The 14545-nt window shown below is 34.0% G+C and overlaps 2 protein-coding genes across 3 annotated transcripts; both read left to right on the top strand.

The window, feature by feature from the left end:
- Positions 1 to 19: 19 nt before the first annotated feature.
- LOC139812897 (uncharacterized protein KIAA2013 homolog) lies at positions 20 to 4589 on the top strand. Its single transcript, XM_071778072.1, has 8 exons — positions 20 to 158; positions 804 to 1250; positions 1704 to 2175; positions 2263 to 2500; positions 2593 to 2831; positions 2910 to 3137; positions 3337 to 3611; positions 3813 to 4589. Exons 2-8 carry the CDS (start codon positions 1070 to 1072, stop codon positions 3998 to 4000), a joined length of 1821 nt encoding a protein of 606 aa, XP_071634173.1. The 5' UTR covers positions 20 to 158; positions 804 to 1069; the 3' UTR covers positions 4001 to 4589.
- Positions 4590 to 8932: 4343 nt separating this feature from the next.
- On the top strand, positions 8933 to 14480 carry LOC139812778 (aminopeptidase N-like). 2 transcript variants are annotated; one of them, XM_071777881.1, is made up of 9 exons: positions 8935 to 9047; positions 9952 to 10469; positions 10958 to 11072; positions 11301 to 11419; positions 11989 to 12172; positions 12658 to 12811; positions 13009 to 13090; positions 13431 to 13804; positions 14109 to 14480. In XM_071777881.1, the coding sequence occupies exons 2-9, from the start codon at positions 9979 to 9981 to the stop codon at positions 14252 to 14254; spliced, it is 1665 nt and encodes a 554-aa protein (XP_071633982.1). In that variant the 5' UTR covers positions 8935 to 9047; positions 9952 to 9978; the 3' UTR covers positions 14255 to 14480. The 2 variants fall into 2 exon arrangements, with proteins under 2 accessions (XP_071633974.1, XP_071633982.1); XM_071777873.1 differs by having other exon boundaries at positions 8933 to 9047; positions 10958 to 11419.
- Positions 14481 to 14545: the final 65 nt, after the last annotated feature.

Genomic DNA, 14545 nt, shown 5'->3' with positions numbered 1-14545 from the left:
CGTCAATACTCGACGTTACGCGACATCGTCGTCGCCGTCGTCGTTGTGCCGTAACGTCGATGGTGACGACTCAATGACGTGATCGCAATCGTCTGGTCGCGCGCTCCCTGAGCGCACTGGAGTCTCTGGAGTCTGGATTATCTGGAGTTAACTGGACTGTACACGTTCGATTTTTGAGGTCGCGGGGCAGGAGTGACGTGTCGCGCCTCGTCGCCCGATTCCATGCGAAGCTCGATCTTTCAAAACGCAATATACTTTGGCGGATTATCCCTTTAATTGTTGCACAAATTTTTCTGTTGAACATATAAGAGTTTGCTGAATTTTAGTATATGCGGGTTTTTGCGGTTGCTAATTGCAAATCCGAAATCGAAATTTAATAAATCAAAATTTCATATTTTTAGCGGTTGTGATGGAAATATTTTACTGAAAGTATGAAATCGATGAAAAGTGAAATATGAAAGTTATTGAAAAATTACTGAATAGATTTCAAAATAAATAATAATTTTCCTTATGAAATGCAATGTGTAATACACGGTTAAATACAAGGGAAGTTAAATTATATATATTATTGAAAAGTAATAACAAAATTTCTTTTTAGATATCATGAAACTTATGAAATAATAATTAATGAAATGGGGTCAATTGAGAGATCATTTCAGTAAAATATTTCTGTCAGGGATATGTTGCAACTATCGTCATTTTTGTATTACGGTCAAAACCGGAAATCCTGCCAGTCACACCAGCCAGAATTTACATATGTCAAAGTTCCACCGCTTGCTAACGTCTGATCCGTTCGCTTATAGCTGATGCGGTCGATTACACCGATGTGCAAGTTTGTTTATATCGCGTACGAGTACGGGACTCCTGACGATGCACCCTGACATTCCGGGCGCGTGCCGAGCCGCGTGATTCGAAAGCGACAGGACGAAAACGTGGCTGGGCGTTGGTGATTCGCGGGAGCGTTTTTCCTCGACGATAAGGTTATGTCCACGATCGTCGGTGGGACGACTGGACCAGTGACAGTGCTCGGGCATACGCGTTTCACCGGCGCGCGAACGCCCTCGCGACGATGAGGACCGGCGGTATGTTGGACGGCCGCGAGTTCGGCAAACGCGTGCGTCGTGTCCTGGACGGCAATTACTCGTATCGCAAGATCCTCCTGATCATTCTGGTGTGCGGTGGCCTGCTGCTGTACTTCGGCCCACCCTTCGCCCAGTGGCTCTTTACCTCTTCCAGGGAGCCCATAGAAAGTAAGCGCTTTGTTAGCTCAGATGATTGGAGTATCATGATTAACTGTGTAAAACCTCTTTGGAAATCTCTGGAGATATTTATAAATAGAACTAATATCTTTTCATCGATCTAGATCAGTTAATAGTTGGTGGTGCAATCCAAGTACTTTCTGATTTGAATATGCAATTGGTTTTTTATATGTTAATATCATTAATCAATGGTCAAGTTTTAAACCCTTCTGCCAAATAGTTTGTTTAAATAAATACATTAATTAGATAAATTAAGATTCAAATTTCTATCAATTATTCTTGTAATATAAACTGACATATAGAGTAAAGTATTTTTCAGTTTTTCAAATTTTCAAAATTATGCAAAACATATTTTGGTTGAATATTCTGCTGTGATAAAGAATTGCCTTTACATCTTTCTATAGCGATTATTACAGAAGTACTAATACGTATACTTTTCCGCAGCATTTGAAGATCATTGCATGAATGAGAGATTGGCTAGCTTCTACTTTGATGCTGTTGAGTATAACGTAAACATTCTGCACAACCCACCTATGAAGAATGAGCATTCTTATCTGCCGTACATTGGCAACGGTGTTTTTGGCGTTCCTGTTTCTCCGGAAGCCTGGCTGTATATTAAACACAGGAGAGCGCTTTTGCTGCCTGTACAGTGGCAACCATTGATCTCACATTCTATACCCAAAGATAGCGCTTATCGAGAAGCAACGGTTGTTCATTTTACAAACGGGATTGTTTATAAATATCAGTGCCTTAGAGAGGGATATCACATAGAATTTCAATACTATGCTCATAGAGGTTTTGATGGAATTTTGGTGCAGACTGTAAAGGTCTCCAATCCATTTTCACTATCTCAAGAAGTATCATTGAAGCCGCAGGAATCTACCCATTGGAGTAATTCTCATATAGAACCCATCAGGTAATACGATAGCGTTAGAATTGAATATAATTAAATAAAAATATATGGGCATTTTTTAATTTGTCGTCATTTATTTTGTAATGTTAGAATTCAGGTTGATGGGCTTAATCACGACTACTCTTTCGTGTCTGGATTCATATCCGCGCCCAACTCTAACAAGATAATAGTTGTATCGATAATTTACAAGGTTCCACCTAAAACGGTGCAGGTGAAAGCACGCAGTTCCGTCAAATTGGAATTTCTATCGAGCATTCAATACAGCGAGCCAATCTCGTTCGAGCAATATCACGTGGAACGCGACACGACTAAGAAGAGAGCTATCGATGTAAGCAAACGAGGAATTCTTGAATCTTTAATTTCTTGAATTTATCGTTTCCCAGAAAGAAGAGATATGCATCATTATTCTTCGTTGTGTAGCTGATGAAGAAGGCGATTTCGCGCCAGCAACGAAGCCTGAGAGAGGAGCATATAAATCTCTGGCAGAGTTATTGGTACACGAGTCTGAGAATAAGTGATTCCAAAGCCGACGGCGCCATCAACGGTCACAAGATTAATTCCACCATGTATTACGTATTATCTCATGTGTCGCGGAGTGTTCAGGATGTCGAGAAAAACGTTGCTATGAACGAAGGTTGCTACCGGGGTCATCACACCATGTAAGCATGATTGGAATTATGTTTGCCGTTTGAAATAATTTACACGTAAGTAATAATTATGATTTTTTTTTCGCTTAGGGACGCGCCTCGGTTATGGAAAGATACGTCGACCATCGACGCCGTAAATGAGATAGTCGAGGCATGGTTGATAACGTTGGAAAAGCAAGGTTGCCATCATCTAGTGACCGGAGGTCCCGCGGCTGTACAGCAGGCAATCGTACTGAGTCTCGGTAGCTTGAGATTCAGTAATCAACATCTTGAATTTAATATCGATCCGCAGTATCTTCATCGCGATTATTTGTTTAGGTACGTTATTATCGACTATAAGGTGAATATAATTAAAAGTACAATATTAAAAATTAAAAACAGGTTATGAAAAAACAATTTAGCAAACGAAAACATTCTTTTAAATTATTTCTATAAAAATATTATTATATGTGTATCTTTAATACTATTGTAATACTGTTAATGCATTTATTTACCATTGATACTATATTTCTTTTAGGCGTATAAGTTACGGAAACTTAACACATGTAAATATATCCGTAACAGTTGGTGAAGATAATCGCGCGATATTAGGAGTAGCTTTGGATAAAAGTGATAGTGTTTATTACGGATGTGATGCCGGCTGTTTAGACGCGCCAGTTCCTCTAGACCAGACCTACACGAATTTTCCTGTCAAGTTGACGAAACCGCTAACCGCGATACTTTACATAACTTCTGATCATCAGCACATGCAAGATCTTCGTAATGCCCTGCACGTGCATGAAGTGGACGATGGTACGCTAAAAAAATATAATTTAAGTATTATCATTCAGATTAATTCAGAAAATCTTTATTTTAATAAGGAATCAAAATTTCCTTTTTTTTTTTATGAAAATGTTTTGTTTTTTTTTTCTTGCAATAAAGTTAAAATTGAAAAGTTAATGTTTTTAGCATAGAAAATCATTATCAAAACATGAATGTATATATCTTTTCCAGCGCCGGCACATGATCACCAGTTGATGGCTTTGCACAAGCACGGACATCAGCTCGGAGGCTTGCCCACGTTATTCTGGGTTAGCATATGTTTCCTGATAATTGTGTTCCATCTGTTTCTATGTAAGCTTATTTGTAACGAGTATTACGGTCACCAGGATCGGCCGCGAGTTCGATATAATAAGCCGTGATATAATTGTACATAATTTTCTTGTTAACATGAAATGTATATATGTATATTATAACATGTGTATATGTATATATATATATATATTTTTGCAAGTCGCATAGTTAGTGGACTAATTATTTTTTTAAGTGATGAAAAGTGGATACGTGTGTGCGCGTCTTAATGTATAAATCGTATTTTTATACCATTTATTGAAGTGAACATATACTTTGCGACTATTGCAAATTATTATTTTCGTCCAATGATAGTTTATTTCATTTAATCTATATTCTTCGTTCTTCGTTCTTGATGCGAGAGGAAAGCATATGATGTATTAAGTTTTCTGGTCAAAAGCTACGAGTGAACATTTGTGTCTATGAATTTTTATAAAAATTATAAGTCAAAGTATTTGTCTAATTCTTACAATGTTACTCTGTTCTTGTATGGAATCTCGACGTAACATGTTAAGAGAAAAGGATTGTAAGATCAATCAGTTGCATTTGGTGCTGATTATACGACAAAAATAATTTGTTGACAACATTTATTAGAGAATATGTTAAGTATAATAAACTGTATTATAACGTAAATAAACGCATACATATATAATGTAACAACGTAGGATGATATTATTGATTAGAAATAAGGTACGAATGCTAAGTGATACTTGCCTAACAACGAGATAATAGTTGCTTTCCATTTACACTCGAGTAACCTGAGTTACTCAGTTATGTGAGTATTTTATACTCAGGTAAGATAAGTCATTTTGTACTTACCCGCTTATTTTGGTGACAAAGCTAACAATACGCTTAACAATACCGGCTCATAATCTCACTTTTAATGTGAGTCTATTAGATTCGTTAAAGCACACGGTCTCGATTATGGATAAAAACTCAGCTGAATCTCACTTGCCAGCATGCAAAAAGAACGTTCATTCAACTGGGTTATGACGTCACAAGTGAGAATTATGTAAGTTTTGATGTAAATGGAAAGCAACTAATAAATGTGGCCAAGTACCCTCAAATGCTTATGAATGATGATTATCATCATCAATGATGAAACGATGAATGGCAGTAACTGATCGCATTAATCCTCACTCGACTGAAATACGTTTAATGAACATGATTTTAGCATGCAAAACAATAATTTTATTTCATCAGACAATTGAAAAGAGACGGACGTATCTCATCGGGCAGTTATCGATGCACATACTATACGTGGAATGTGAAACTCGCTCCGGTCGCCCATCGTATCACATTGATGTCCAAAGAGTGAATTGTTACGCTGGAAGGCACTGTCGAAAGGAAATTTTATGCAGACAAAGCTAATTTTTATTACGGAAATTCCGCAGAGAGACATTAAAAATACATAAATCGTGAATTGAGTATTTTAATTCAGTCTCACATATTTTCATATAACTTTTGTATTACTTTTTATATATAAGGGCCGGTATCACAGTCTCCGATTAACGTGATCCTCCAATTAAACTCACTCTGCATCTCTTTCTAACTGTCCCCCTAGAAAGAGACGAAGAGTGAGTTTAATCGGGGGATCACGTTAATCGGAGACTGTGATACCGGCCCTTATACTTTTTATATGTATATTTTTTCTATTTTAAGAATGTAACAAGCTGCTAATTAGCTAAAAATGACCAATGAGGAAAGAGAACTACGGTATTTGTAAAGACTAATATAAATATAATTCTTCAGCTGATTAACAAATAATACAAATTATTATCGTGTGTATCTAGGATTGGACAGAATAGATACTGCACAAATATTTCAAACGCAAATATATAAAATATAAATAGGGTATGCGAAATAATTTGGATAAATACATTTTAATTTGCTTTGAAATATGTTGTTTGAATTCTTAGAAACATATGATGCGACTGACAGTCACATCAATTGTTTAACTGGATCACAATAGTATGCTGCGTGAAATATAAAACAGTTAAAGATTAATACAACAGCTTGTGTGTGTGCAACTTGTACGACAAATGACAAAGCTGCGAATTCCATTTGAATCGAAGGTCGCTATACTTACTCTTCCCTTCATGTGCCGATGAGGGTGTAAACGAATACATCTATATATATAAAACAAGATCGGGTTAGTTACACCACTTATAACTCAAGAACGGCTGGGCCGAATTTTTACCACAAGTATATGAAATAGGGGTAGAATTTTCCGGAATAGCAGAATAACTAATAAAATATCGGAAAAATTCACGTAAAAAAAAAATTAATTTAGAAGGATATCCAAATACATAGAAAAAATACCTAGAGTGAGGCAGAGAGGGGGAGAGAGGGAAGGGGAGAGAGGGAGGGGGAGAGAGAGAGAGAGAGAGAGGGAGAGAGGGAAGAGGGAGAGAGGGAGGGGGAGAGAGGGAGGGGGAGAGAAAAAGAGGGGGAGAGAGAGGGATTATTTGCGTGTCTTATCACTACATTCATTACTGTCAGGCGGTACGAAGTTCGCCGGGGCAGCTAGTATACTATAATAATATACATATATTTTACTTTATCCACGTGTGTGCATATATGCGTGTGGCTGTGCGTATATTGTCTCTCTCTCTCTCTCTGTTTACTTCTTTTTTGGAAAATATTGAGTTAATCTATGTACATAAACGTCCTTAAATACTAATAAATTACAGAAAAATTAATATATAATATGTAAATAACAATAATGACTTTTAATTGAGGTGTAAAAATCACCCGAAATTTACGCAACAAGAAATAGGTGACTATTTTCGAATTTATTGCTATTGGGATTAAAATTTTCGCAGAGCTTATCAAAACCAGACACATCTTACAACGAAATCCACCCTTTCCATCCCTTGAACTTTCCTATATAAATCGCGACATCACGGGGCTCGCTCTCTTCAGATAGTTCAACTCTTCAGGCTCTTCAGACAATTCACCTCTTCACCCCGGTTCATCTCTTAGATAAAATTCTCTTTCCTCCGGTTCATTTCTTAGATAAAATTCTCTTCCCTCCGGTTCACTTCTTTAGTTCAATTCACCTCCTTTCTCTTCCGTTTTACGAATATTGTCGTATTCAAATCCAATCCTGCGAGTTTCAAGTTAAATTTTGTACACGAACTTAAACTTGCCGAGTATTGACGAGAGGCGCGCTATTCACAGGCTCCAAATAGATTCAGCCAGATTCAACGTAACACATCAACAAGTAGTAAGTCTTATTATCCCAGATAGCCAAATGTTGTGAGTTTGCTGACATGTTGTCAACAAATTAATGCAACTAATTTTGACAAACTCGGGACAAAGGTGAGACAGCATTATGCTTGTCAGGTTGAATTCATATGAATTATATTTCTATTAACAGCAAATTGATTGCAACGTGACAGCATCAATTTGTGAGGAATTTGTGATAGCACGACATGTTGCAGACAATATAACGTACCAATATTGCGGACCGCTTGCTCTTGAAAATCTTGAAATTGTGTCAACTGATTGCATGTATAAGCAGTCATGTATTATATATATCTGTATTTGTAACGTGTTCTATTTCGATGTCAGCAAATTTACAGCAAATATATGAAAACTCGAAGAGTTCCCTCACCTCTTTTTCTTTTATCTCATGCCTCAGTAAAATCCAACATGATAGTTATTTTAAATTAAATAAATTATATTTCCAATAATAAAACCTATCGAATGTTAATTAAATCGACGGAATCGACGGAACCCTCATTTTCATCATCTTACACATTGCATATTTTTGTTTACTTTATATATTTTTATTTCGTCTACTATACATACTACATATTTTATATATTTATTAATTTTTCGGAATATAAAGAGGTATGGATATTTTGTAATATTTATACTAAAAAGCAACTCTCTCTCTTGACAAGGTATATATCTTATATTCCATTTATTATCCGCATATATATTAATTCCATTTATTTATCAGATTTTTATTACATTTATTTCTCCCTGTATATACTTTACATTTATTTATTATAGTTAGCTAAAACTACTTTTATAATACAAATCTAAAATAAATACATTTAGCGTTAAAATATAGCGAAATAATCTTTCAGATCAAGCATATTCCGTTTGTATTAATAATTTCAGTTATCAACACAATTTCAAATTCTTGTGACATATATATGTATAAGATATAATTTTTTGCCATATTTGTGATTGGTAGTAAATTATGCATGTGCTTTATAATTTTTACTCTACTGTGTTTCTTTAAATATTTTTATAACTTTGTAGCTGAATATATTAAAATTATAAAATTGGCAATTATATAGTACAATTATAATATATACCTTAGACTAAATTCAATTTCTCTTATTAGCTTAGTGTGAATTTCTGAAATTAAATGGCTATAATTTATACAATATAAATACATTTTTTCAAAATATGCAATGTACTATAACTGCGTAATAATTATAAGCTTAATTCTCAATAATCTTTTCCTTTCGAATCGTTTATAACTCAAAGAGTCTGTGCGTTTCGATGTTTATTATCGAAAACGAAAAATTTTTAGTTCAGAATTTCATAAGAGACATCTTCTATATTGACATGATTTTACAGCTAGTATTTAACGATAAATGTATTATACAAGTCTTATCTAACTGATTCGAAGAAGCACATCAACTGACGAAAACGACTTCTTAAAATTAACATATAAACAAACACATATTATTATTTATGATTTATGATCTTCCTGTAGATATCTTTGTCCACAAATATTAAAAAAAAAATGTGTAACGGTACGAGTCGAACAGTTGCGTGAGGCACTGTGTATTTACATGACATATGTATCTATCAAAACATCGAAGATTGACATTGGGAGCAATCCAGCAAGCGACACAAGTGTTGCTTTGTTCGTTACTCATTGCAAAAAAGAAAAATATGATGACGTTAGTGTCGACTTGTGTCGTTTGCTGGAAAGCTTTCATATTTTAGTCAGTATTTGGTGTTCTTTCGAGATGGTCGGACGGGTCGAACGGCAGTTACGCTGAACATTAACGGCTTTTGTGGCGATAGCGCACAATTAATTGCTGCAAAGAACTGTAGCTTAATCAGCATACAAGTGTAATATACAAGGTAAGTCATTAAGAGCAATAATAATTAATTAGGTATTATATTTCGTTGAAGATACAAAGAAAGAATATATAAAACGTAATTTAAATAATTTCGACAGACAATACATGATGAAATTTAACTTTATTTCCTCGACATTACTTATACTCATGGATTGCAGTAAATTTTCATTTTAAATAATGTATTTTTTTAATCAGTCGATATTTTAATTGTTTCTTATCGTTGCTGCATAGTGAAAACTGAAAAACGAAAGATTTAATATAATTTCGAAACGATCATAAAACACATAACTATCTGAACGTAGAAAAAGTGTTAAATTAAACAAAAGACGTGATTATTATTGTTATTGACAAATAAACAGAATTAACGATCATACAATGGAAAATATTGATTATTTTCGTTCCTTAAAATAATTTTAATTATTTCTTATATATTTTCTTTTAGGTATATTTAAGGTACATAAATGATAAGCGAAAAGAATTCAACACTGCTATAACCGACAATTAAATAATTCAAATTTTACATATTATAACAATATGTATTTATGTTTTTTACTTTCGATGAAATATTCTATATAGTCAAATAAAAAATATACACACGTCACTTAAGATGCGTAAAATTCTTCTCAAAAACTGAATAAAATAATTTTCTTTTAATTCTAAAAAAATATAAAAATAACAGAATACATTGATTGTGAGCACATCAAGATATATCCAATATTCTATAAAAAAATATTCATAATTTTCTGCGAAGTAGGTCGTACATATAATCGTCTTAATAAAAGTTGAAATTCTCTTTTTTCTTTTCTTTTCTCCTCTGTTCCTTCAATTTCTGTATAAAAATTAATATTAAATTTCAATAACTTGTACCGCATTTTATTATTACTTGTTTTCTTTTTAACGAAAAGTTACAGAAACCTAAGACGAGTATTGACATGGAACTTCCAAAATTGTTATTACATATCGGCCTAATATTGGCCACAGTCACGAATTTTTGTATTGCCGATGATGATGCCAAAGGTCCAAAATATATATATCGTTTACCCATCATCTCAAAACCAGTTGATTATAACATCAGTCTGATTATTCCGGATCTCGAAAAAAGCAATACTTTTCACGGTGAAACCATTGTCACTGTCGACATTGTTCGCGAAACGTTTCACATAAGCTTACACTCGCAAGGATTAGAAATAAATGAAACGGCGACAACGTTGACGAACAATACTATAGTCTATACACCGGAGGCATATACTTATAACCATGGAACGAATATATTATCGCTACATTTCGAAAATCAATTGTATCGCGGTAATTACACCCTGAACATGAAGTTTGCTGGTAATTTCTCTCAGATAGATTCTGGCAGTGGTGGTTTTATAAAAATTCCGTACACATACGAGGAAGGAAACACCAAATATTACAGAACGTAAGTAAATATTGAAAATATTAAAAATATACTTGTTACGTACGTACGTAAATGCTGTTTGGTGTTACCTTATTTATTTGTTACTTTTACTTATTACCTTTTTTTACTTATTATTACTTTCATCGTTATCGACTTACAACGTATATAAATAAAGCTCGGCGAAACAATTAAAAATGTGTATCCATTTTATTATTAAAACCGTTTTCTAGTATGTAAGTATATTTACAATAAAGTATTTGCAAAAAGTGCATGATGTAAAATGTTTAAAAGAATATTTAACTTTGGCTTAAAATAAAACGGCATAGTAGAGTACAATATTTCTGCTTCCACTCTCAACAAAATAATAATTACATATAGTATAATAAGCATATAATATATAAACAATAACTTGTGTTTCTTAACTTCTTGTGTCTTACTCGCTATGAGTGGTAAGTTTATATCATGAGTGGTACTTTTGTCTTTATTTAAAAAATTGTTTAAAATTACAGGTTGGCCGCAACACACCTCATGCCAAATAAAGCCAGACGAATGTTTCCATGTTGGGACGAGCCAGCGATAAAAACTTACTTTATGATTTCCGTGATGCATCATCAGAATTACACGGTATTGTCAAATTGGCCGATCCGAAAGCAGTACAAAGTAAAAAATGACATGATATGGACACACTTTAACCGTACTTTTGCAATGTCCGCTTATCTTGTGGGAATTGTGATTGTATCTAATTTTGTTCGCATTGAAAAAGAGGTCCAGTTCTTGTCTCCCGGCGTGTCTGTGTGGTGCAGATCGTCTTTGACATCGCAAGCAACATTCATACATAATATTGCCGAACAGATCACGCCACTCTTGGAGGAGTATACCAATAGAACCAAAGGGCTACCGAAAATAGACCACGTCATGGTACCAAATTATCCGGTCGACGGCATGGAAGATTGGGGAATCATCATTTACAAGTAATATTCATAACTAAAGAGATTTAGTAATATGTATTGTACATTAATAAAAAGATTAATATTAAGCTATTAGAACTGATGAATAACTTCTAGCACTCAAAATTTGATAATTAACAACAATAAAAACACATGTGTATTTTACGAATTTTAAATTTCATTTACATATTTTCATTCTTAGGCTGTTTTAAAACAAATTAACGTATTTAATTGATTTATGTCACCTTTTCTTTCCATACTATATGTATATATATATGTAGGTCTAGAGGTATGTTCCGGGACTGTTTACGTTTTTTGAAATGTACAGTCCTGGAATATAACGCATATATATGTAATCAGATTCAAAAAATTGTCCCGAAACGTGCCGTAGGACATGAATTTTTTCCAGGACAGTCCTGGAAACTGCCAAATGTCCTGGAATATACCGATGTAAAAAATAAAAGTCCCGGAACATACTTCTGGACCTACATATATATATATATATATATATATAAACACATTAGACTGCACGCTAACGATGAAAAAAAACTAGGTATAATCACATTTTGAATATGTTATGTTTTGTCTTTTAGGGAATCAGAAGTTGTCTACGATGATAGCAAGGATCCTATATTTCAGAAAAGGAAAGTAGCGTCGTTAGTAGCACATGAACTCGCACATCAGTGGTTCGGCAATTTCATCACCCCATCTTGGTGGCCTGACCTGTGGTTAAGCAAGGGGTTTGCTGTGTTCTTCCAAGTGTATTTCCTCAACAAGGTTATTTAATATTACCAATGCAATGAATTGCTCATTAAATAGAAAAGTTGGAAATACACTTCATTCTCTAAGATCAAAATAACATTCATGAAATATTTCTATATTTTTATAAAATGTATCAAGACAGAGCTAAATAACAAATGGCAATTCTTTAATTTAGAATTAGAATTATAAAATTATAAAAAAGATTGTAACACTGTTCTTCCCGCGAATAACTAGAACGAAATTTAACATCTAAAATTTTTATATCTTGATTTATTTTTGTATTCAGTAATGTACATTATCTTAAAAAATAATTAAAGTATGATCTTCGTAAAAGAAATTATACGTTAAACGGTTAACATTTGACATAAATAAATTACAATAAAAGTTAAAATAGCGAATTTTTTAAAAGTGGTGGACAGGTAGGTTTGTACCCCTGTAAATGCAAATTTTTCTTTAAATTTTTATATTCAGCCATATCAAAAGATTATTTTCGGTTATAGACATTTGAAGACTGGCGGTCAATGGACTTTTTCGTTACTGGGGCTATACACGATACTCTCCATTTAGATATTGGTTTATTGGATTCTGTTAACTTGAACCTTCATGATACCTTGGATTATGACCAACTGTTTGGTGATGAAGTTTATAAAAAAGGTAAAATTATGTAAATAAAGTAAAACTATCGTCCATGAATAGTTTAATGTAGATAGCACGAAGACAGAGGTGGAACAGAAAGTGAATATACAACAAATTCTCGTTTTGCGCAATACGTTCACATATGTACCTTAATATTATGTATAAAATATATTTTATATGTATTATTAATCAGTATTTTATGCTGTGTATCGTAGCTCCAGCTATATTGCGCATGTTATATCATGCAGTAGGCGACGAGGTATTTCGAAAGGGTATCATCAAGTATTTCGCTACAAAGTAAGTATGTACATATGTCTAATGTAGTCTATTATAGTTATCACATATAGCAACATTAAATATCATATAAGTATAATGTTTCTTACATTTACGTTGGAAAATATAGTACGCCATATCAGAAATATAAACTTATGCATTCAATATCCAATGCTATTTGATTAGAAGAGACCCATACTTTGTTCCTTAATTATAATTTGACTAAGCTAGTTTTAAGTTATATTTTTAGTTTCCACATGTGTAATTAAATTGTACATTAATACTCACGTTTGATTATGTAATAGTAAATTTAAATACATACGACGTATGTGTTATAGCTAATAACAATGTCATTTTTCTTTAGGCAATATACGGCGTTCACTCCCGATAATTTGTGGAGCGCCATACAAAGTGCTAAAGACGAAGCTTCTTACGTCCCTTATATGCGAGATCAAAAATTCAGAATAAAAGAAGTGATGGATACGTGGATAGTCCAAAATCGTTATCCTGTGCTGAATGTAACGATGAATTACGAAACTGCTCAAGTGACAATAACACAAAAATGTTTTCACGAACTTATGCCTGCCAATAATAAATGGTGGATACCCATATCCTACACTTACCAGGACTTTCCGCATTTTTCCAATACTATGCCCAATAATTGGTTAAAACCAGATGAAACTCTTAGAGTGCAAATTATTACAAGAGGTTGGATTATCGTAAATCTACAACAAACTGGTATAAATCAATAAATTTTGCGCTCTTTTGTATCTATCTTATTTGCTTTATCAACACAAAAGTTTTACATTATATTCAAGTTCTTAATATATTTTTTTTATTAAAAAGAAGCTTCAAGATTTATATAATTATAATATTCCTCGATACATTGGTGAATTACATTGGTAATGTACATTTTTTTGTAACAATTGTAAGTTGTAAATTACATAAAATTGGTTTGTTACAATAATGAAAATGTCAGTATTTAAAAATATACCTTGATAATTTCAAACAAGAAGGTCTAATAATAAATTTAATTCGACAGCATACTGTCGTGTCTATTACGATACCGCAATTATGGAAAGAATCATACGTTACTTGAACTCTGAAGAATACAAGAACATACGGAGTCGTCTACAGACGATTCCGAGTCTCGACATCGAACTCGCGAAACTCATGTTCGACCGTTAGACGCCGTGCCGTCGTAAGCGGTGAGATCCCGACGACGGGCAGAGGCGCCGTACGGCAAACCGGGCTCGTGCGACGACCAACCCCCGCGAGGGGGACCGGCCGCCTAGTAAGTGTGTCACATTGTTTTGAGCCTTTCGACTCACGAGACTCCTAGAGATATCATTGCCACCTTTGACTAGAGAGGATACGGCCTTAGAGGCGTTCAGGCATAATCCCACGGATGGTAGCTTCGCACCACCGGCCGCTCGACCGAGTGCGTGAACCAAATGTCCGAACCTGCGGTTCCTCTCG

This window comes from Temnothorax longispinosus, chromosome 1 (assembly GCF_030848805.1).
Source record: "Temnothorax longispinosus isolate EJ_2023e chromosome 1, Tlon_JGU_v1, whole genome shotgun sequence".
NCBI classification, from domain to species: Eukaryota; Metazoa; Arthropoda; class Insecta; order Hymenoptera; family Formicidae; genus Temnothorax; species Temnothorax longispinosus.
The sequence above is the reverse complement of the archived record's forward strand: the minus strand, read 5'-3'. Positions and strand labels throughout refer to the sequence as shown.

Excerpts from the sequence above, each read along its gene's own strand:
- LOC139812897 (XM_071778072.1), top strand. The coding sequence starts at position 1,070 with ATGAGGACCGGCGGTATGTTGGACGGCCGCGAGTTCGGCAAACGCGTG. Across the intron at positions 1,251-1,703 it reads TTCCAGGGAGCCCATAGAAA|CATTTGAAGATCATTGCATG; the intron begins GTAAGCGCTTTG and ends ACTTTTCCGCAG. Across the intron at positions 3,138-3,336 it reads CATCGCGATTATTTGTTTAG|GCGTATAAGTTACGGAAACT; the intron begins GTACGTTATTAT and ends TATTTCTTTTAG.
- LOC139812778 (XM_071777873.1), top strand. The coding sequence starts at position 9,979 with ATGGAACTTCCAAAATTGTTATTACATATCGGCCTAATATTGGCCACA. Across the intron at positions 10,470-10,957 it reads AACACCAAATATTACAGAAC|GTTGGCCGCAACACACCTCA; the intron begins GTAAGTAAATAT and ends TTAAAATTACAG. Across the intron at positions 13,805-14,108 it reads CGTAAATCTACAACAAACTG|CATACTGTCGTGTCTATTAC; the intron begins GTATAAATCAAT and ends TTAATTCGACAG.